Here is a 24724-nt window from a genome sequence, read left to right as displayed (position 1 = left end):
ATCCATCCCACATAGGTTATTCTTCTGGGTATCAAACAGAAAATGATTGCTTGTGAAATACCATGCTTGAGAGAGCATTTGCCTCGTTGACAAATTTTCACAACAGTACTTCATAGCACAAGGGCAATGCATAGCAGAAACCTTTTAAAATGACATGCATTTGTGAGCAACACACAACTAGAGAGGCCGGTCTGAAGCAACATGGATTTGTTTAATAGGAAAAAAAATGGTTCAGTGCAAAAATCTCCACGGAATGTGACTGCCTCTAAAGACTAATGCAAATTTCTACACAGCGACTTAGAAGCAAAAAAAAAAAAAAATCACATGTATTAGAAAAAAACCTCTCTTTAAGAAAACATTTAAATTATATACAATAATTAGTAAGGTGTTTATTTACACGTTGTAAAAACGTACTTTAAAATTGCCATTTTACATTTTGTTTCTTTTATATAAAATACCTTAATTAAAAACCATTTATCATAAATACAATTACACTCTGAACACATTCATTTTCTTATAGACCCTGTAGTGCGTCAACTTATACCATGGGCTACCTCCAGACAGAGCAGCTATAAGACACCATTGGGGGGCAGGGGTTATGATGTCACAGAACCCCTCGATGAAGTCCATACATTACTCTCTCTCTATATATATATATATGTGTGTGTGTGTGTACAGCTGTGTCTGTGTGCAACACAAAGTGTATATACGTATAAAGGGCAAATGACAACTATCAACAAAATATAAAAGGCAAGGCACCATTCATTAAATGCAAAAACTAACTTGCCAATGTTGTGAAGTCAATTTCCTCAGTAAAGCTGCAACCATGGCTTTCCTTTTTCATTCAGCTTGTTAATTACTTCTTCCCACTGGTCGCGGAGTTGTTGCTGCAGCGTCCTGAAAGCTGTTTGCTCTTCATCTGAAATCCCACTCTTAAACGTTGGTGCCGCTGGTCTCAGATACAAATTTCTTACCAGCATCAGACACACTTTCATTTATCCATTTTCTAATCATTGCAGCTTTTACAGTATGTATGTATGTATATATATATATATATATATATATATATATATAAAACATGTATACTTCTTTCAACTGCTCAATTCACACCACAGAAGCCCTACCCCTATATACTGAATGTACAGCGGTTATCTATGTGGAAAGGGACCATAGAAGGGAGGTTACTCCAGATCGGACATTCTGTGCATTGCAAATGGAAAATACATGGATAAAAGGGACCATAGAAGGGAGGTTACTCCAGATAGGACATTCTGTGCATTGCAAACGGGAAATACATGGATAAATATTGAAGCTGACACAGCGGTCATAGAAATACAAAGTTGACCACAATGCTAAAAAGCTCTGCAATTTCTACTATAAATGAATGATTTATTAAGGGTGGCAGAGGAACAAACTTGTGGGGGGGTGAAACTAGCTGGGCAATGCCCCCTAGTGCCCCTGCAGGTGTCATTCTGTACTGCAGTTACTATCATTTTTTTGTGATGAATTTCCTTGAACCCACCAATAATCTAATTTGACGTGATCCTGATCGGAACCCTGGCCTTCTGCACAGCTGTCCATGTAGAACAAAGGAATTGTAATGGGTATTTTTTGCACTGCACGCCTTCATATTGCATGCTGCCAATACCTTACTACTCTAGTGTTCAAACTATTACTACTACAAGCACAATTAGTGGAGAGATTTAGCACCATTCAACACCATTTGATTTGGAGTCTTTTGGAACAGAGGCTTTGAGAGGGGTAGGTGACTTCAGATACAAGCACGTATTACAGCTGCATGCAAAACCAAATATACATTTTGTAGTGAATTTAAAGGTCAACGATTATTTGAGCCCCTTTTACATTCAGCTGGCGTTTCATTCCCAGCCTGTTATTTGCTGACAATAACAAAAAGAAAAATCTTTACAAATTATACAATTTAAAACAAATTGAAATGTACATGTTAAACCGGACCAAACTACAATCTTGAAAATGCACACAGTAGTAATTGTATACATAGTACCTTTAGGAACAGTACTTACAATATCTTTAGCACAAAAATGAGAAGGCCTTCTGTTAGCACTGGTTTCCAGTTTAAAGTTGAACTACAGTTCATTTTCCTAGCCTTTTATCACTTGGGAGAGCCTCTTCTCCAAGACTGACCAATCATAGTGATCAGAATTGTTCTTTTTTTTTTTTAGGCTGTTTTGCTGGCTGCCTGACGAACTACTTTGAGAGTGAATAAATGCTTCACCGAGGCATGACGCATTGCGCTGGTTCACTGTTGATTCGTTTAGTGCATTAACAGTTAGCCCCTTCTAGGTCATCTTAAAGCCTAAAAGTACCCTGGTTTGAGTTGTTTTTAAGCTAGTTGTGTTTTACAGTAAATGTCACACACCACCAGCCAAAGTCCATCTTGATCACGTCGAGAAGCGTTTCTCTTAGACACTCCCTTGTGGTTTCGGCTTTCACAAGAACGACTGCAGAACCACTTTACAAGATATGTCCAGTTTCCTGTTAGCAGCGTAAGCATGATTATGTATTCCTGACATTATCCCACAAAGAACACTGCAGCCCATCCCGATATAGAAGGCTGCCTGCAGTGATAAGCACTTTCAGGAATCATGTGCTATAGTCTCTCAGAAATACTCTCTGCAAGTTTCACTGTGTTGCATTATCACATGCTAAAGAAATATTTTTTATACTTTTTTTGTGTGTTTGAAATGATGCCCACCACTATCTAGTCTTAGGCACAGGAATGCAATAGCCAGCTTTTAATAATAAAATAAAAGGGTTAAAATAAATAAAATATTTAGCTTGGGGGGGGGGGTGGGCAGCAAAAAACAAACAAAAAAATTGCTGGCAATCATGTTTGCAAAGTTTGCCTAATTATCACAGGTAGTCATTTCAAAATCTCGTACACTAATTAATTTATAGAATATATGTCTTATTACAAAAAAAAAAAAAAAAACTCAATAACTCTCCACAATTCCAGCAAGCTCTGATTGGCAGCTGCTTCAGTGTGAATTATTATTATTATTATTGTTGTTTTTATGTTTTTAAAGGGACGATGTCAGGAATGGGGGTGAAGATACTGAATTGCTCCAGCTTCTTCCAACTTCTTCAAAGCCAGCGCTTCCTTTGTGAGGTCATGAAATGAATCCTGGGAAGAAAACAGAAACAACACGTTGCCACTTCTATACTGAGTGTCGACAGACCTCGCGTTGAAGAACTATGTCATAGTCAACCCCACTGAGTTATTTATTTTTACTGGATCACATTTTGGGAGTTAGACCTAAATCTATGAAATCTCCAAATTCAGCTTGCTCCTCTTTACGTATATACAAAAAAAAAAATAGAAAATAGGTTTTAAATCATTCAACCCTTTTGTGTACATCCAAAACACAATGTTTAGTTTGTGTACACTGCAGTGCTATGTGAATACGAATGCTCCTTCATGGTATATGGTTTGAAAGGAAAATGAAAAACAAACCCCACTGAGTGTTTAAGAGGACTTGGTTCTAGGTTTTTGGTTCTGGCTTTGCAAAGACTTTCTACCTCTTTCGGAAAAGAGGAGTTGCAGACAGGAGCAAATGCTTTGAAAAGACGGCCCACTGCTTAGTCTTAAAGTTTAAACTTCAAAATTAAAGAACAGGGGGGTCCAATCACGGTCCTGGAGGGTCATTCCACTCCAGGTTTCACAGGTAAAACGAGAGAATGAACGACTTCAGGGTCTGGGTGGAGGTTTAGTTGGTTCCTCAACAATTTAGAAGTGGGCAGCCTGCCTGATCTTGCAAGTTTGAATAACCGCTGCATCTCCAGTTGCTCCCCCTCCCTCACCTTCATAGATTTCATGGTATTGCTGCCATAGTAGTGGATAGGCACTTTGTGGTCTGCAGTCTTGGGGTACCCGAACCCCGCGATGTGAACGACGTCACAGTAGTTCAGGGCCATGAAGACAGCTAGGATCCCAGTGGTCGGGTGGACTGGTTTCTGTGGAGAGGGACACTGGTTAAATATGACAGTACACCAAGACAGACCACAGATTAGGGTTACAGTGGACAACCCTCTGCCTGCGGATCAGGGAAGTACTGTAAAAATGTGCAGTCACCCATCTACTGTACGAAGCTTTTACTGTACCGAAAAAAAGGGGAACTTGTACCAATATAGTGACAAACAAAATGAAACTGTCAGCGTACAAAACAAAATTTCAAGACAGTTAGCAAGACATTAGCGTCTAAGCACGGAGCTTGAACTGTACCTTGGAGGTTAAAATGGTTAAAAGGAAAAAACAGATAAATATGAGACTTTTGTCTTTCGCCACGGCAGCCGGTTATCTAGTAGGCATTAGAATGATCAGGCAGACACCCACTGTGCTGGAAATGGAGGGGTCCGTATCAAGGACAACAGCTCCCCCGCTGTGCTGGAATGGAGGAGTCTGTATCTATGACAACAGCTCCCCCGCTGTGCTGGAATGGAGGAGTCTGTATCTATGACAACAGCTCACCTGCTTGCTCTTTGGCGGCAGCTTGAGCGGAATTTTGAGGAGCTTGACCGCCGTCTCAAGCAGGTAGTGGGGGTGCAGGATGCGGATCTGGCCCACGTTCCCCACCCAAACCTGGGGCACAGGCTTCCAAAAACCCTTAGTGACCTGGGAGGAGGAGGAAAGCACACTCGTCACAAACTAGGGCTGCACTTGACAGCTTCACCCAAACTTTCACTTGGCGATGTCAATAAAGACTACGACCAGGATCATGTAAACTGGAGTTGGTTCTGTTTTCTTATGTTTTCATTTTGTATTACTGTTTTTATGATTGTTTTAAGTGTTGTCATCCTGTCCGAATGATTGGTCTGCTTTTGCCATTGCTTTAACAATGCTATTCAGATCAAAGGTTTTATCCTGATTAAATAAATACATCTGTATATATGCCAGCTAAATGGCATTAATACTGAATCACCAAGCACTCTGGGTTATTGGCTATTTGTTCAGCAAATGTATACTATCAATTATCAAACATGACACAAGCAATATCAAATAGCTCTGAAAAGGCAAGGATGCATTGAATTAAAATACACCAGTCAGCTGTATTTGGAAAGGAATACGATCTGACTGAGTGTGGCAATGTGCCCGGCCCCTGTGTGTATTTTTGTGTTTTATTTAGTGTGTATTGTGTAAATGTTGGTGTTTATGTATAAAGTGCCTGGATTATAACATGGGTTATGAGCACAGGTGATATAAAGTGTAATTTGCACGGGGAGCTCAATTAGTTCATGTGCAGATGTACCGAGTTTCCAGTTGAAAGTCGCAATCGAGTCTCAGTACAGCTGCATAAAAGGGGCATGCTTTCACTCATTCGGGAGTGGAGAACGGGTGAGAGAGAAAGGAGAATCATTTATATAAAACAACAATCGTGTTTTTCTGTTCGTCCACTTTGTCCATTTACTTTGGCCAGCGCCCTGTTTTGTTTGTTCAGTCTGTGTTCTCTGTTTTGTACAACCTTTTTATTTGAAATAAACTGACACAAGCAAGCGCCTTTATCATTTCACTTCAGTACTGTGTGTGTTTCTTTCTGGCCTGACGTCAAAACTCAGCCACCTGTGTCACACTGAGGAATCAGATTTTTCAGTGGAAATGCAGTTCTATGGAATGTTTGTGGTGTCGAGGTTAAGCAATAAAAGGAACAGTTGCGCAACAACTGAAATTAACAATCTGACTGTTACAGAGAGAATTCAACTGTAGAATCTAGATACAGATTAACCCTTTGCGGTCCATTGTCGGACTGGGTCCGACATTGCAATTATTCCTCACAGGTCCTTTGTCGGACTGGGTCCGACATCATTATAGCAACGCAATAAACGGGTGTTTAGTCGTTTTTTCTCCGGAAAAAGCCGAGAAAACCATTCAATTGCCGAGTGGGAGCGACAGGAGCCGAGACAAATCGGGGAAAAAAAATAAATAAATAAAAAAAAAAAATCGTATCTCATGAATAGTCATACATGGTATCAGGTATCAGATAATGGGGCGTTCATAGTAAACAAGCTGGCTGAGTGTGTCAGCGCACAGAGAATAACACGGACATTTGCAGAGCTTTTTTCAGATGTTATAATAATAAAATAATGACTTTGATCGCATTATTGAGGAGTTTGGTGATAAAACGAGTGATCCGGAGATGATCGATCGGTATGTACGACTATTATTATTATTATTATTTATTTCTTACATAGCTGAGCGCTATAGCAAACAAAAGGGTGGGGCGGTGCTGGAGATGCCTAGTGAGTGCTTTGTTGATATGCAGGGCCATTTAAACCCGTTTGACTGTGAAAAAAAATACTTTTAAACAGCGCGTATAAAATTAACTGCGCGTGTGAATATTAATTAGACCTGGCGTGCCTGACGCGCAGTTAATAAATGGACCGCAAAGGGTTAAAGTAGAGGAGGGAAATCAGGGGCTCTGTTACAGTATAGAGGGGTACAGATTGAGGGAGAGTCGGGGGCTCTGTTACAGTATAGAGGGGTACAGATTGAGGGAGAGTCGGGGGCTCTGTTACAGTATAGAGGGGCACAGATTGAGGGAGAGTCAGGGGCTCGTACAGTATAAAGGGGTACAGATTGAGGGAGAGTTGGAGGCTCTGTTACAGATTGTTCCAGAGTTACATACCCTCTTCTCATCATACAGGAGCTCCTTGAGCCAGCTGATGTCAATACGCTTGAAGGGCACGAGGACCATGAGGGTGTCTGGGTTGTTCTCATCCATGGATTTGGTCGACGCGGATTCAGGGTAGAACAGCCTTATAGTGGTCTTGTTACCCACATCTTGCTCGAAGCCCCTGATTGGCGCATCATTCAACCTGGTTACAGATGGTACACAGGGCTCAATGTTAGCCAGGCACAGAGCATGCAGTCCTACACTCAGAGGGCAAGGGGCGATCTGGGCTACATCTTATCACAACAATCAGGCAGCTGTTTGAGAAAAAGGCACATCATTTGCATACAGAAATGGACAGAGAGAAGACACATCAGGGCAGCAGTGTGGAGTAGTGGTTAGGGCTCTGGACTCTTGACCGGAGGGTTGTGGGTTCAATCCCCAGTGGGGGACACTGCTGTTGTACCCTTGAGCAAGGTACTTTACCTAGATTGCTCCAGTAATAACCCAACTGTATAAATGGGTAATTGTATGTAAAAATAATGTATAATGTGATATTTGTAACAATTGTAAGTCGCCCTGGATAAGGGCGTCTGCTAAGAAATAAATAATAATAATAATAATAATAATCAATTCAGGGTGAGTTTCACTAATTACATCCCAGTAGCAGTCTGATAAATCGATAAGAGAACAAAACAATAAGCTGAAAGAAAAGGTAACATTCACCTTTTACACATTTAGAATGGCTTGGCCGATTTCAATGTGCAAAACTATGCAAATCTGTCTGACTATTTTGTTTCGTGAAAGAGGTGCCAATTGTCTGAACACTTCACTTCAGAAGATAAGCAATGGTGACCCAGAACTCGAACTAGGATCTTGGTTGTCAAGTCAAACAGACAACATTGGGAGTCAATAATTGACAAACAGGCCAATAAAAAGCAAGAGTAATTTAATCCAAGCAGCAAGAACAGTAAATGCAATGACTCAGGACTAACTAGGATCTGGGTTGTCAAGTCAAACAGACAACATTGTGAGTCATTATTTGACAAATAGGCCAATAAAAAGCAAGAGTAATTTATCCCCAGTAGCAGGAACAGTAAATGCAATGCAACACCCCTGGGGTTCCTCATTACCTGATCACAAGATCGTATTTATTGATGGTGTCTCCCAGGGAGCTGTTCTTCATGGTGAAGCCGTTCCCTATCACAGCACACGTTCGACAGGTTAACCTGAAAAGACAAAAATCAGAAACTCACCAGGGCTACCCAACTCTGTCTCGTTAGGTACAGACGCCAAGCAGAACTAGAAAACACGTACAGTAGACTCTGCGAATTGACCTACAATCCAAACCACTATCAAAATGAAATGTGTTGCTTTAACCCATTAAGTACCAAATTACTTGTTCTTTAAAATCAAAAAAAAAAAATCAGAATATAAGCTGTGTAATCTGTTACATTCTTAATCAGTATTTCGTCACAGAAATACATAAATCCTTTGTTTTGGTTAAACTGCTGCGTCCTAGTCTGAGGACAGTCAAGTTAGATATGCCTGTAATCAGAGCAGTGAAATTTCACACCGGCTATGAAGCTCGGCACATAGAAAATGGAGCTTTATCACCACTGTGCGGAGAAAACAACAAGAAATGGATCACTTTTAGGTTTCAGCATACAACATAGTTAGAGAATTTAAATAATCTATATGAAAATCACTGCCTCCTCTTAACAGAGTTTGGTTCCAGTGGGTTAGGAGTTTGCTTTGTTGAGACATCCACAGAGCAGACACCACCACAGGAGCCCGCCACATCCACAGAGCAGACACCACCACAGCAGCCCGCCACATCCAAAGAGCAGACACCACCACAGCAGCCCGCCACATCCACAGAGCAGACACCACCACAGCAGCCTGCCACATCTTCAGCTGAAGGCCATTTCATTCATCCATTCTAAGACTTAATTACTGAGAATTCACCTGTTTTGCAAGTAGCTATTTTGCTATATTTAGAACTTATATCAATCAATTTTCAGTAGCTTTAATTACTCTTATTTTTATGCTGTTTGCGCAGAACTTCTGGATCACTACTGAATGACTAATTTATGCAGCATATTATTTTTGACATCATAGCACACGTAATGCTAGAGTAAACAGTTTACTGCTGTACCATTCAATTCAATGGCAAAGAAGCCCCTCCATAAAACAGCCCTGCTTCCACATACCTCTGAATCTGTTCTGGCATCTCATATTTGGCAATAAACGCTAAAACTTTCAGTAGGACCATTTCTGGAAAAGAAACAGGTAGTTACAATCAAACCACTGCAATATAGAGAGAGAGCCAGCAGAGAGCGAGAGAGAGAGAGAGAGAGAGAGAGAGAGAGAGAGCGAGAGAGAGAGAGAGCGAGAGAGAGAGCCAGAGAGCGAGAGCCAGAGAGCGAGAGAGAGCGAGAGAGATTTACACTGCTTTTCAGCAAGCACTGGGACACAGTACTGTTCACACCAGACAAGAAAACCACTAATCAAACTGCTTCTATCTGCAACACTTAATTCTATTTGTTTAAAAAATAAAATTCTTATTTTTTTCCTCAGCCTATCCCCAAATAAAAACTATCTGAAAAAATTAATTAATTGCTGTATATATTTAGAAATCTGAGATTAGGTTAACAGTATTTACTCTTCTCTTTCCCCAGTTTTGGTCATTCAGTAGTGCCTGCAGAGACTGATAAAGCAGTTCAGAGTGCGAGAGAATGATTGATGAAGCAAAAAAAATAAAAAAAGAATCTACAGAGACAGTTAAAGTAGAAGGGAGCTACTGAGGTAATGTGCAGTGTGCAAAAATAATAGAAACAACATGAGAGAGAGAGAGAGACAGAGAGAGAGAGAGAGAATAGAACCTTTGTGCTGCTCCAGTGAATCCAGAAAATTTAAAAATCCTACCACTGCCATTGACTCCATATGGCAATGCCAAGCCGTAAGGGAACTTTCTCCAGAAGAAATCTTCCAGTTTCAAAAACAGCTGGGTATTTATCGTGAAACTGGGATTTAAAAAAGAAAATCAGAAATCTGCCCATCGATGACAGAAAAAAACTCAAAACAAAAAATATTTGACAGCCTTGACTATCAACCCTTTAACTAGTCATGCATTTCAAACTCCTGTGGAGAAGGATAAAAGAGAATTTCTTGTGTTCATATGGAGACATATGAAAGATGAAATGCATGATCGCCTAATATGAGGATGCCATTTTTCCCCCCCATATAAAAGTAATGGAAAAAAAAATTAAAACATTTTAAAATTAAAAAATATATTGTGTGTCCCAAACAGCTTTATATGTAGCTCTTTTCGATATTTAATGCGTTCTGAGGTGATCACTCACTTTGCTTCCAGCGCGTCGAGTTTCTTTGCTGTGTACTTGCTCACGCACAGCACCTTGTCATGGCTACTGATCTGGCTGCAGCAGAGGAGAGGGGGAAAAAAATAAACACTGGAAAACATTTTCAGCAACACAACCAGACCCATTCAGAACAACCACAGCGACCGATCGTTTCTACCAACTGGATCTGCAGTGGCTCATTGAGAACACAGAAAAAAGAAAAACATCATGTCGACATTACAAGATAAATGATCTCGACAAAGGTTTGAGATGTCGAAATCCCAGGGCTGGAAGCAAGGCTCCCATTGCATAGCTGTTTGATCCATTCCCGGCTTTACTACGAGTCTGACAGAACACACCTGAGCTTGTTACCTGTACACTGTGGCTAATCAAGCACATAGTAAAACCTGGAATGGGGGAAAATGCTATGCAACAGGAGTCTTATTGCCATCACTTTGATCCTGAGATAACTTCTCGTGATCTCGGCATAACCATTCGTATTCAATCTTCTTCCCTACTGTCCTTAAAGAGTCACAGCAACACCAGCCGGTCACTCTTATGAAGCATGTTTTAAGAGAACCCCAAAGTTGCCAACCAATCAGGAATGGAAGATGTTTGAAAGACTGAAATGTCTTTAAAACCTGTATTCTTAATCATTATTCTTAATTATTATTTATTTCTTAGCAGACGCCCTTATCCAGGGCAACTTACAATTGTTACAAGATATCACATTTTTTTTTACATACAGTTACCCATTTATACAGTTGGGTTTTTACTGGAGCAATCTAGGTAAAGTACCTTGCTCAAGGGTACAGCAGCAGTGTCCCCCACCTGGAATTGAATCCATGACCCTCTGGTCAAGAGTCCAGAGCCCTAACCACTACTCCACACTTAATGACCTGATGTATGTAAACTGCAGGGATGGAAATAAGACTCCACATTACATAGCTGTTGGATCCATTCCTGGTTTAACTAGGAGGTTACTAAGACACACCTAACCTGGAATGGGTGAAACTGCCATGCAACAGGGGTCTTATTTCCTTATCTGGAAGTGTATTATTAAAACTCCACCTCTTCAACATGACTTCACTAGGTTTCACAATACTATAACATGTTTACTCAACACCAGTTTTACAAGGGTACTCATAACTGCTCCATAAAAAGGCTAGAGAACAGAACATCCATATACATTTTTGTTTGAGATTGCGCTGTACAGGTGTTGGAAGTCAAGATCATGGGGGGTTTGTAAGAGCCATGGTGACTCTCCTTGTAACACATGACCCCAGCAGTAAAACCAGCCGGAATAAACAGGATCTTACCTTTGCAAGAACATATCCTGGGTGAAGTAATAGCAAAAGAATGGTACTGCCACCAGCAAGAGCCTGAAAACCCATGCTGAAAATAAGACAAGATTGTGTTTGTCAGTGAAGAAGTTAAAGACAGAGCAGCGGCAACGCATGCTTTGCTTATTGCAATAACACACAAACACGACTACTGTCGGGGGACAAGGCACACTTTTATTGCTGCAAAGCAGAAATTGTCTTTCCGGTTATATCACACAGTAAGTGCAGGGCAGGGGCAAAATTAGCAGTTCAAAGCAGGCCTTGCTGTACTTGAAACACAGGTCTTAAAATAGAGATCGTTGTTCTACTTGAGTGTGCTGTTTAAAATGTAAATGGAACATGTGCGATAATGAATGCCGACCAAGGATCCAACAATGATGTCAGCACGGTCAAAACAGCCATGTCTAGATTTTCCAGGCTCCAGGAGCTTAGGAAAACAAGACAGAGTAGCGAGCCCTTATTGCGCAATGTGTTACAGTTTAAACGGAAAAAATGTGCGTAAAAAATAGACTAAGTAACCAGAGAACAAATTTCAAGCAGTCAACAGTTCGATCAGCCTTGAGCACATGTACAATAGACTCTGATAGCAATCCATGACCTGAACCAAATGCAGAGATAAGAATCCCCAGTATCTGTTGTTAAGAAACCTTCTCTCCTGTCTGCTTTTAACTGTTTCGTGGGTTTATAAGTACATCAAAGAAAGATCAAATTAGCCCCAACTTTCCAGTGTCATCTCCCATCCATAAACGGGTGGCAACCAAAGTATACTTTATACTAAATTCAGAATAAGCAGATGTTTCAAAGATGAAAGTTGCAGCTGTTTCCTCATTTACAATTACTTCAGTGAACTGTTGCTTAACCCTAAGCACCACATTAATTTCTCTTTCAAAACATCAGAAGACAAGCTGTATTTAGGTCATTTTTTTTTTTTTTTGGCCGAGACCTGTTTTGAGGACAGTTCAAATCAGACATGCCCGTAACCAGAGCTATGAAGCTCAATACATAGAAAACTGAGCTTTAGCATCACTGCGGGCAGGAAACCGCCAATAAACGTGTTATTTTTAGGCTTCAGTTTCTTATATTAAGGAGTTGTAAAAACATCTAGCATTTTAAGATATCACAAAAGTCTACCAGAAGCCATAAAGGTAGTACAGTATTCATGTTAGATTTTGAAATGTCACATTTTTAAATTTTTGGCAGTTTTTTCATTAATATATTTAGAGCGCTGTGTTTTTAGCAAATACGAAATAACACAAAATGCAACATATAAAACGAAATGCAAATATAAAAAGAAACAAAACAAAAAAAATCATTATAAAACAAACATAGAATGACATTTCTAAATTGGGAGGTTTATACAGAAAATACTTTAAATAAATACTTGCAATCAATGTAAGGCTCAGCCGTTACCATAGAGACAGTCTGAAGAGAAACGGAAGCTCTGACCAGCACTTGCGCAAATGTATAATTTGTTTGGGAATTCAAATTGTGATGGAAGAGAAGAGACGTTTGTGTCTAAAATGCCAGAATCTCACATAACAATTAAACAACGCTGCAAAGAATCTGAGCATGAGGGGAGGGATGCAGCTGACATTGACAAAAAAATGATGTGCAGATTTTTCAAATTTCGGTTGGAATGCGAGTCGAAAGATACCGTCGTTATGCATTGCAATAGAATACCAATTCTGGTTTTATTTCCAGTGGTGCAAACTTTGCATTGGAGCAAATGCTGTTTTGGTTTTGAATGGATTTGAATAAATGAATCTGCTTTGCTTAGTGTTTAAATACTAAGAAACTCCAAGCTTGTTGTATGCGTCTTCAGTGCAAAGGGATTGAAATACAAACCCTATCGTTTTTTGTTTTTTAAATGGGTGGATTGCTGTACGTGCACTTCACTTACTGACAGCACCACAATAGTAGGGCAGTGTAAATATCTCTCTCTCTCTCTCTCATATATATATATATATATATATATATATATATATATATATATATATATATATATATATATATATATATACATATATATATATATATATACATATATATATATATATATATACACACATACACACAGTACTGTGCAAAAGTTTTAGGCAGGTGTGAAAAAATGCTGTAAAGTAAGAATGCTTTCAAAAATAGACATGTTAATAGTTTATATTTATCAATTAACAAAATGCAAAGTGAGTGAACAGAAGAAAAATCTACATCAAATCAATATTTGGTGTGACCACCCTTTGCCTTCAAAACAGCATCAATTCTTCTAGGTACACTTGCACAGTTTTTGAAGGAACTCGGCAGGTAGGTTGGCCCAAACATCTTGGAGAACTAACCACAGTTCTTCTGTGGATTTAGGCAGCCTCAGTTGCTTCTCTCTCTTCATGTAATCCCAGACAGACTCGATGATGTTGAGATCAGGGCTCTGTGGGGGCCATACCATCACTTCCAGGACTCCTTGTTCTTCTTTACGCTGAAGATAGTTCTTAATGACTTTCGCTGTATGTTTGGGGTTGTTGTCATGCTGCAGAATAAATTTGGGGCCAATCAGATGCCTCCCTGATGGTATTGCATGATGGATAAGTATCTGCCTGTACTTCTCAGCATTGAGGAGACCATTAATTCTGACTTAATCCCCAACTCCATTTGCAGAAATGCAGCCCCAAACTTGCAAGGAACCTCCACCATGCTTCACTGTTGCCTGCAGACACTCATTCGTGTACCGCTCTCCAGCCCTTCAGTGAACAAACTGCCTTCTGCTACAGCCAAATATTTCAAATTTTGACTCATCAGTCCAGAGCACCTGCTGCCATTTTTCTGCACCCCAGTTCCTGTGTTTTTGTGCATAGTTGAGTCGCTTGGCCTTGTTTCCACGTCGGAGGTATGGCTTTTTGGCCGCAAGTCTTACATGAAGGCCACTTCTGACCAGACTTCTCCGGACAGTAGATGGGTGTACCAGGGTCCCACTGTTTTCTGCCAATTCTGAGCTGATGGCACTGCTGGACATCTTCCGATTGCGAAGGGAAGTAAGCATGATGTGTCTTTCATCTGCTGCAGTAAGTTTCCTTGGCCGACCACTGCGTCTACGGTCCTCAACGTTGCCCGTTTCTTTGTGCTTCTTCAAAAGAGCTTGGACAGCACATCTGGAAACCCGTCTGCCTTGAAATTTCTGCCTGGGAGAGACCTTGCTGATGCAGTATAAATACCTTGTGTCTTGTTGCTGTGCTCAGTCTTGCCATGGTGTATGACTTTTGACAGTAAACTGTCTTCAGCAACCTCACCTTGTTAGCTGAGTTTGGCTGTTCCTCACCCAGTTTTATTCCTCCTACACAGCTGTTTCTGTTTCAGTTAATGATTGTGTTTCAACCTACATATTGAATTGATGATCATTAGCACCTGTTTGGTATAATTGTTTAATCATACACCTGACTATATGCCTACAAAATCCCTGACTTTGTGCAAGTGTACCTAGAAGAATTGATGCTGTTTTGAAGGCAAAGGGTGGTCACACCAAATATGGATTTGATTTAGATTTTTCTTCTGTTCACTCACTTTGCATTTAGTTAATTGATAAATATAATCTATTAACATGTCTATTTTTGAAAGCATTCTTACTTTACAGCATTTTTTCACACCTGCCTAAAACTTTTGCACAGTACTGTATATATATATATATATATATACATATATATACATATATATATACATATATATATATATATATATATATATATATATATATATATATAGCTATATAAATTCTCTCTCTCTCTAATATATATATATATATATATATATACCTTTATATAAACTCTCTCTCATTATATATATATATATATATATATATATATATATATATATATATAAATTCTCGACCTTCTGTCTTGTAATTTATGACGTCACAGAAACCCTAGATTAAATTATTTTTCTGTAACTCAATGAAGCCCATCAGTAATGTTGTCGAAGCTGACACCCTGGGATCCTTCAAGAAGCTGCTTGATGAGATTCTGGGATCAATAAGCTACTAACAACCAAACGAGCAAGATGGGCTGAATGGCCTCCTCTCGTTTGTAAACTTTCTTATGTTCTTATATTATTATTATTATTATTATTATTATTATTATTATTATTATTATTATTATTATTATATATACAAACAGACCTCGCACAGAAAAATATAGTAATTTTTATAATTATATATATATATATATAATTATAAAAATTACTAAATTATTTTTCTGTGCGAGGTCTGTTTGTCAAAATGTTAAAAAAAAAAATAATAATAATAGGATGAAAAAATATGCATGTTGTTAAAACATGAAGTATGTTATACTATTACTGATATGCATCTACTTGAGTTATTTTATTAATGTGTATCTGTAATAAAACGACTTATAAAATGAAAAATTATAAAAAAATATATATGAAGCTTGAGAGGAAATTCACCTTTCAGCAGGACAATGATCCCAAGCACACGGCCAAAGCAACATTGGAGTGGCTCAAGAACAAAAAGGTGAATGTCCTACAGTGGCCCAGTCAAAGTCCTGATCTCAATCCCATTGAGAATCTGTGGCACTATTTGAAAATTGCGGTCCACAAGCGTCGTCCAACCAACCTGAACAACCTGGAGCAAATCTGCCAACAAGAATGGGCCAAAATCACTCCGACACTGTGTGCAAAGCTGGTACATACTTACCCCAAAAGACTTAAAGCTGTTATTGCAAAAGGTGGCTCTACCAAATATTAATGTGTGGGGGTTGAATACTTATGCAAGCAAGATATTTCAGTTTTTTATTTTTCTTAAAAATATTTCCCTACATAAAACCAATGTCACCTTACAATAATTGATTTAGAGTTTCAGTGTTTTAAAATAAAATATCAAACAGAACGAAATTTCAATGTACCATTTGTAATTCAGTAATATGAGAGAATTGGTCAGGGGTCTGAATACTTTTGCAAGGCACTGTGTATATATATATATATATATATATATATATATATATATATACGGATGTGTAATTCAATATGTTTACGTATCATTATTCAGCAGCTTTCCTTCGACTTTATGAAGCAAAATGAGTTAATTCTATAGGGTGATGCAAAACTTTTGGCCAGAGCTATAGAAGCCAATTTAAAATACTCCACAAAATGACAAAGTAGCCCCTGATGAGGACAATGGTCCTTAATGGATTACATTCATTCCAGTAACCTAGGTGGCAGCGTATCTATAGAATTGTAAATGTTTACATGTCTTAAAAGTGAAAAACCAAATGCAGTGCTACCCCGTTAAAACGGCTGTCGGGGTACATAATTGGACAGCGCGTTGTGTTTCGAATATTGGCATTCCTGTTTCCGAAATGATTTACAATGGCCAAGTTAATATCGTAGCGTACCGTGGAAAACGAAGGAAGGAGTCACACACGATTTGCATGTATATTATATTGGGGCAATTATTCCTGTATGTCAGCGTGGCCACACCAAAAACAAACAACAGTCAATGTTCACACAGCAGCTTGTCTGACTCAACAGTCAGCTCTGTCCACGTTGATGTCCCCGCCTACCTGGAGGTCAATCAGTCCCGGCTGAGGCAAGCTTACCCGTCCCTGCTTACACACACACACACACACACACACCGTAGACCAGTCGTGTACCAGTATAAATCCCAGGTTGTTACAATATATATACAGTATAGTAGAAACTGCTATTCCACCAGTTTAAAGTTACACAACTTGTATTTAAATTGTATATTTTTTATAATAAAAGTTAATAAATAAAACAGAATTTTACACACTTGTACTGTTTCGTACTTATTTTGTAACATTAACACGGGAGCTTTATAAGTACTATATGTCCCAGTTTCAACTTAAATGGGTTCAAATACGGTAATGTAAAACAATAAAAACGCTTGCGAGTCAAATTGCATTATGGGGGAAATGGCAGCGGCCTTACTGTGTTATAACCAATTCCGCACAATAATGGGGTAGCACTGTATTCACTACACTCCTTATTGATAACGTCAACAGAGATATTGATGAGTAGTAAACAATGTCACAGATCGAGAGGTGTACACTCCATGCATCCCAAAGAAGACTCACTTTTATGAATCTTTGCAATCTTTAAGGTCATCTTCATCTGCTCCATAACGTTTTCATTTCTGGATTGTGTGCGGAGTTACCCTGCAAGCAGACGAAATAAAAATAATTAACATAAACTCCCAGGTCAAGCGTGCCCACATTTCATATTCAACAGAAACCGTGGAGGATATTCCCACATTTTCATTTCCATTTTTCAAAGTTGCTACCATAACATGTATCCAAGTTTTAACATCTGGGTTTTCAGCGTGTAAATGAACGTTTCATTAAAAATGCAACAGGAACCGCAGCAAAAGAAACTGAAATGTTTCCAGCACCTGGAAAAAAAAAAATCTACCTTTTTATAGGGCGTTATATCCATTCTTAGTCCTGACTGCATATTTTATCAAAGGTATCTCTCTGGACTGATTACTATAAGTTAAACATCTTACCTGCAGGTGTATCCTGGACGAAAAGCTGAATTATTCCAAAACGCAACTACTAAAATAAATATCTATATTTGATAGCGCCCCAATAATCAATTTCTGTTCTCATCTATTTCCAAACCCAAGTTAAGACAACAAGAACAGCACTTTACTAACCTCGATTTGGTACATTCCTGAGCAGGAAAGGAAGTGTGTAACCCTATTACACAATGCAGGGACGTGACAGTGCCAGCGAGTTTAAGGTTCCTCAGTACTGTATTCAATTTCTCTTTTCTCTTGAAGCTGCAGTCAGCTTAAAACTAGGGAGTTCTTTATCTGCTTGCACAGTATGTCCCATGTTGCACTTTTATGATCCACTACAGGCTAACACTCTATAAAAGCTGGTCACTATGGTGAATAAAACCCTATAATTAGAGTTCAAGTAAGCTACTACTATATACCATAAGAAACTATGTTGGGGGGGAGGGGGAGAGGTGGGGGTGGGGGGTTAAATAGGCAGTTCGTCCACAGTAAAAAAATCAGTCCCTTTTGAAACTATTTTCAGAAAGATAACGCATGTGCCGTTATCACTTATTATTTCGATTTTAAAGTAAAGCTGTTGTGTTTCCCTTGTGATTTTACTCACAGTAAACCAAGGACAAAAGGTCCTTTTATTAGAACGGCTCACATGATGAGAACTGCAACGGAGCCTTGTGACTTCCCCAGGGCCAGACACAACACTCTCGCCCTAGACACGCCCCCCTAGCTCCCAGTGTGGCTTTGTCAGCTCGGTGAGGCGCTCGGACCCCTTCACATCACTCCAAAAGGAAACATTTTAGAAAACAGCAGGCCAAACACTATTTTTTTTTGGTTTCTTCTTTTTTCTAGTGATCCAAGCCACTGGGTTCTTAGAGCCAAAATCAGCCTATTCAACAGTTTGGCTCTGACCATCCTTTACCAACATTATACTAAGCATGCATCAGGGCTGCAGGACAGCTGCACACACACACACACACACACACTGAAGGATTAGGTCAAAACTCAAAGATTTTCTTCCAGCTGTAACTTTTTGGGAGCATCAGCTGCTGTCGGAAACACCCTTCTTAGCTGTTTTTTGCTATCAGATTCAAAGTGAAATAGACATATTAAACCCAACATAAAATGTCGTTCTTTTGTTAATTGTAAATGTATAAATATTTCTACAGCCAGCCTGTAGCAGTGCGATGGCACGATGCGAATGGCTATTTACGCATGGTATAAACAGGAAATAGAATGGTTCTGCATTGGTAGTTTAATCTTGCGCTTCCCCACTTACAACCAATGTACTTACTATACCAATGACATTTCTTCTGTCTGTTTTACTTCTGTGCGTGGGCTATTAAGCTTGCCTAATGCGTAAAATGTAGACCTGAAGTTTTTGTTAAACCTTACTGTACTGTATTCATGGCAATCTCAGACTCTATAAGATAGCATGTCTCACCCGCATCTTGTTGAGTTTCTCTGGCGTACTGCAGCCCATTAATTCCCATCCTTTTTTTTAAAAAATTTAGTAGTTGCCAATTTTATTTGGTATTTTCTCCCACTTTAGAATATCCATTTTTTTTAGGCTCAGCTCACCGCTACCACCCCCGCGCTGACTCTGGAGTGGCGAAGATGAACACACGCTGTCCTCCGAAGCGTGTACCTTCAGTCAACCACTTCTTTTCACACTGCAGACTCACCACAAGCGCCCGGCCAGACTACAGGGGTCGCTGGTGCATGGTGAGCCGAGGACACCCTGGCCGACCTAAGCCCTCCCCCCACCGGGCGACGCTCGGCCAATTGTGTGCCGCCCCCTGGGAGCTCCCGTCCACTCAAACCGGCGACATCCAGGCTATAGGGCGCACCCTGCACTCCACGCAGAGCGCCTTTACTGGATGTGCCAGTCGGGAGCCCCTTCCCATCCCTTTCTGTACAGTAGGGTACCATTATGTTAAAAAGATCAGCTGTTTGCAGGAAACACATTTGTGTCACAGAACAGGTTGGTCAGACTGTAAGAAACAAGTGGGGAAGGGAAGTTTAAAACTTTATAAAAGATGCTGAATGTTCACCGATACTGAGGGCTGAAGAACAGTTGTGCCCAAAGGATTCGCGACCTGAAGATTTGTATTCTTTTTTCTCAATTCTACCCCTCTCTACATTACCAAGGTCTTTCACTGCCTTTGGATTATTAGCCATGATAGAGGGCTGCAGGAAGCTCATGCCTCCCATCTGAAACACTGAGCATGTTATTTATAACCCTCCCAGGATGGAAAATAAGAAATCCTGTCTCTGTGAAGGAAGAATGACGATTACATCATGCTAATTTCCTCTCTGCTGCCGATCACCCTGTTCACACAGGAACAGAAAGAAAAGCCTGTGCGTGGGCAGATCCCTGGGTCACGGCTTGCTCCTGTACCACAAGCAAACCAGCTGCTGGTTTTACAGATTGCTCAATGCAATCTGAAAGTCTGGGGACAATAAGAAACAGAGCTAAAAAATACAACTATTGCCATTCAATTTAGAAATAGGCAAAAATATCAGGAATTTCCTTGCTTTTTTTTTGGTGAACAGGAGACGGGTCCAGAACCACCGATCGCAAAGAGCGAAGTGTGAAGAATGTGGAGTTACTCCGAGTGCTGGGGTTCACTCAGGTCACATGACAAGGTGCTTAGACCTCAGTGACCTTAGAAACGGCTTCACCAAACACAAGTGCACTTGAGGAGCAGGAATAAAAACAACCTGCCGCCGCTCGGACAGGGGCGTCTAATCCATCACAGTACTGGAATCTGTTCAATTAAACAATTATTATAGCTCTAAAACATCAATTCCAATTCCTTCCAATTTGGGGAAAATTGCCTAAAGAACATAATTTAATTTTAATTTAAGAATTAAAACATCCCCAACTATGACAACGCAGTGCTACGTTTAGAAATACTGAATGAAACTTAATGAAGTCAGAGACAACCAGTCTCTTAACGAAGTCTTCATCGAGGTCAGTGCATTCATGAAGTTTCTTGTAGTAATTCTGAAAATGAATAAAAAAAGGAGAGCTGATTTGTACGTGACGCACAGCAGTGTGCTCTGCTTGTGCATTTTGTTCTTGTTTTGCTCCAAGAGTTGATAAAGTTGCTTTTAAACTTTTATTTATTTATTTATTTTTTTAAGGAAATTAATTACAGCAGCAGTCTCTCGAAACAATATTCTGTGTGTGTGTGTGTTTTGGGCTAAACTTGAGCTGCTTTCTCTACAGTCCAAGCCTTGTTCAGAAACAAAGCAGCATTTCAACAGTGGGAATACTTCACTGTTCCCTGCAAAGCCAGGACCCTGTATTCCATCCATTTCCATGCAAACCTACAAGAATACAATTTAATCTAAAACACATTGAAACTTTAAACAGGTCCTAATAATCCCTACTGTACTGCACTTTGGAAATGTGTTTGTGCAAGTATGTGTACACTTCTTAATTGCATATGGAAAAGACTGTGAACAAGTACTAACTATGAAATAACTTCTTACTACTACTATGTAAATATCAAGGTTAGATATTTGGACAGCGGTTAAATATTTAGGCACATTACCAAACATTTAACACTGAGCTCAGGTTTAAATATTTTAAATAGTTCAAACATGGGGTTGGAGTTATGACCAACAAACTCGACGTTTGAGGGTAAATGTATGTATTTTATATATAGCAGGAATGGAGATCAGCATTATCTTTACTGTTGAGCATCTTCAAATGAGAACGGTCAACAATTTGATTGAAGGTGAAACTATTTGGATATCTTTACTGAAATAAGTATTCTGAAAGGCTATTATGTATTCTAGATTGGTATTAACTGTATAACAGGACTAACATACCTGTGGGCTTTTTTTTCCAGCTGATGATACAAATCAGAGGAGAGTCTCCTGTCACATCGCGCGCGCCTGTCGCCACTGGTGTGAAAGGTAGTGTGGCAACTAAACTCTGGTGTGTGCGCACCTTTCTGCTAGTGTTCCTGTAAACTAACAGAAGGAAACGGCCATTTTCAAATGAACACCTTTCTGCTCAGTGTCCTCTACAAACCAAATGTCAGTATTACCTCAGCTTCCTCACCCAGCCATATATATAACACACACACACTTTAACCACATCACTGGGATTACATTCTAAATATATCACACTGCTGCAACAATGTGTATTTGCATGTTTGTTGAACATATATACTGCAACAACATCACTGGGGCAGGCCTACCAACAGAGTCAATTACTAACACAGGCAAACACAACGAGTGATGCCAAGACACCAAAGTACAGGGTCTGCAAAGCGTGCACCGTTTATAAACACAAACAAGAACTCCGTGCAGAACATTGGGGGACCGCAAGACAGACACATATTTATTTTGAGAAAAAAAAAAAAAGTAAACGTTTATATTTATATAGTCCTAATTTTAAGACGGTACAATTTTTGTGTTATACTGGTGCCATATGAGATTAATCGATACACGCTGTGATTAACCGAAAATTGACATTTCAAATTACATAAAAAAAGTGTCCTAGACAAACATTATTAAGGTCCAGTATCATTACATATGGAAAGTCTTGCTTAACTACATTTTCCGCTATGAAAATTACTGTTGCCTACTGGTGCGCATCGCCAACAAAAAGAACTGATGACATTACTTTGTTTTTCGTGGATCTGGTTCATAAGCAGTCACAAACTGTGTAATCAAAGAAATTATGTTGGCGTTATTGTCGCAAATAAAACAATTGTGCGCTACACTTAACTCGTTTTGCTGCTGTTGGGTATTTTCCCCATGCGAATGCAATTATTACAATTCTGAGACAATCCTGTATGCACGATATTACTTCCGTTATTTTTTACAACGCAAAAAAGACACGGTACCATTCACATAGATCCCCTACCATTAAAATAAAATCAGCTACATCACAGTACGGTACATACTGTAGAAAAAACAGGATAGTAACAGTACTAAATCACAATTAAAACCGAATTAAATATTGCTCCTTATTTTGTTAAGTAGTGACTGCATAACGGCGGATAGCCCCACCTGGAAATCAAACATATAAAAGTAATCATTTTGTATTTATTTATTTTATTTTATTTTTTAAACTGAAGTAACTCACACTAGGTGCCTCCTTCGTTGTTCGTGATACAGAACAACAGACTGCTGGAAATGTGCAAATCCGTTTGTTTGTGGCGTTATCCGACTCGAGACAGTCGCAGTATCAGAGGCATTCGTGAAAATGGATGAATCGGTTATCTGACTTGATGAGCCTTGAAGAAGCCACTTACCGAGCACAATCCGATTTTGCAACACATTCGCTGAAATTAGGTACAAGTATTACATTGCGAGAAAGCAGCTCCATTGGAATGTAGAGGTGAACACAGCAGCCCGACTGGCCAACAAAACCAAACTGCGCAGGCGCAGTCGCGTACATATGTGGGGATGTGAGAGGGGTGGAGGGGTGGAGGGGGATGTGAGAGGGGTGGAGGGGTGGAGGGGGATGTGAGAGGGGTGGAGGGGTGGAGGGGGATGTGAGAGGGGTAGAGGGGTAGAGGGGTGGAGGGGTGGAGGGGTGGAGGATTTTAGCAGTATAATACGGACAGTCAATACGACATTAATTATAGGAAGCGATACACAGCGCGATGATGGCAGAAGGAATTAAAATGTTACATTTGTAACTAATATTTTACACTATAACATTTTATTTGTGCATGATGATAATAATAATAATAATAATAATAATAATAATAATAATAATAATAATAATAATAATAGCAGTTTTTTATTATGATGATGATGATGATGATGATGATGATGATGATGATGATGATGATCATGATGTACTGTTTTATACAGAGATTAAGTGTTTACACTTAACACGCATACTACATTCAGGGATCAAAATTCAAAAGAAAGATCAGGCATCGTGAAAAAGTAAAATAAACCCACTGACCTGCACAGCGGAATGTTTTCTAGATTAGAGTAACATTAACCGAAGTGTAAATACAAACAGGCAGACAGCCCCGTCACCCAGATCCGGACACTCCGATAACTGAAATGCTAAATAACATCTGTACTAAGTTTCAATACAACTAGATGGGCATTCCTTTCTGGAGTGTATGTGCAAATGTAAATGCGGGTGTACCGTCAGAATATGCCTCGCCAATTACTGTCACGTATAGATGGCAAAATGTTGTCAGAAATTGCCACCCTTGTTTATGCTATGGGGAAAAATAACTTGTAAATTCTGGCAAGTCGTCACACAAAATAAAGCGTATTTTACTAACCTTTTAAAAAGCAGAAACTGCGGCACTTCATAGTTTTCTTATCGATCAGATAATAGCCGTGTTTGAAACAGTCTGTCAAACAGACGAACAGAGAAGCAGAAAATATCCTGACCAAGTGTCCTCACTAGATAGCCCACGCTACTCCACTACTCCGCTCGCTCCACTGGCTCCCGATCACCGCTCGCATCCAGTTCAAGACTCTTGTACTAGCCTACAGATGCCTTGACCAGACTGCACCCAGCTACCTCCAGACCCTCATCTCTCCCTACACCCCCACTCGACCTCTCCGCTCCGCCTGCACTAGAAGACTGGCTCTACCTCCGCTACGCTCCCCTGCCTCCAGAGCCCGCTCCTTCTCCACCCTTGCTCCGCAGTGGTGGAATGACCTTCCTACAGATGTCAGGACTGCCCAGTCCCTGACCACATTCCGGCGCCTCCTTAAGACTCACCTCTTCAAACAGCACCTGTAGAACTCCTCTGTTTGCATCCTGGGACACTATCACCCTTCATGTAAATGTGCTTTATTTTGCTCTTATCTGCCCCCTATTTTACTGCATTTAATCCTGTA

At 39.7% G+C, this 24724-nt stretch overlaps 1 protein-coding gene across 5 annotated transcripts; it reads right to left on the bottom strand.

Moving 5' to 3' along the window:
* Positions 1-192: 192 nt before the first annotated feature.
* LOC117397221 (CMP-N-acetylneuraminate-beta-galactosamide-alpha-2,3-sialyltransferase 4-like) lies at positions 193-24416 on the bottom strand. 5 transcript variants are annotated; one of them, XM_059010042.1, is made up of 12 exons: positions 23158-23290; positions 21722-21865; positions 17442-17522; positions 11326-11401; positions 10010-10084; positions 9573-9670; positions 8858-8921; positions 7778-7873; positions 6660-6849; positions 4508-4651; positions 3841-3993; positions 193-3163 (listed from the first exon to the last, which is right to left on the bottom strand). In XM_059010042.1, the coding sequence occupies exons 3-12, from the start codon at positions 17485-17487 to the stop codon at positions 3074-3076; spliced, it is 1032 nt and encodes a 343-aa protein (XP_058866025.1). In that variant the 5' UTR covers positions 17488-17522; positions 21722-21865; positions 23158-23290; the 3' UTR covers positions 193-3073. The 5 variants fall into 5 exon arrangements, with proteins under 5 accessions (XP_058866025.1, XP_058866026.1, XP_034768719.1 ...); XM_059010043.1 differs by lacking the exon at positions 23158-23290 and adding an exon at positions 22989-23151; XM_034912828.2 differs by lacking the exons at positions 21722-21865; positions 23158-23290 and adding an exon at positions 24157-24416.
* Positions 24417-24724: the final 308 nt, after the last annotated feature.

Source organism: Acipenser ruthenus, chromosome 40 (genome assembly GCF_902713425.1).
Source record: "Acipenser ruthenus chromosome 40, fAciRut3.2 maternal haplotype, whole genome shotgun sequence".
Classification (NCBI taxonomy): Eukaryota; Metazoa; Chordata; class Actinopteri; order Acipenseriformes; family Acipenseridae; genus Acipenser; species Acipenser ruthenus.
This window is presented reverse-complemented; position numbering and strand designations above follow the sequence as displayed.

What these genes read in the sequence shown, in the direction of transcription:
- LOC117397221 (XM_034912828.2), bottom strand. Translation starts at nt 17,487, where the DNA reads ATGGAGCAGATGAAGATGACCTTAAAGATTGCAAAGATTCATAAAA. An exon ending in GATTGCAAAGATTCATAAAA is followed by an intron (nt 11,402 to 17,441) that starts GTGAGTCTTCTT and finishes TCTTATTTTCAG; the next exon opens with CATGGGTTTTCAGGCTCTTG. An exon ending in ATACCATGAAATCTATGAAG is followed by an intron (nt 3,164 to 3,840) that starts GTGAGGGAGGGG and finishes TTTTCTTCCCAG; the next exon opens with GATTCATTTCATGACCTCAC.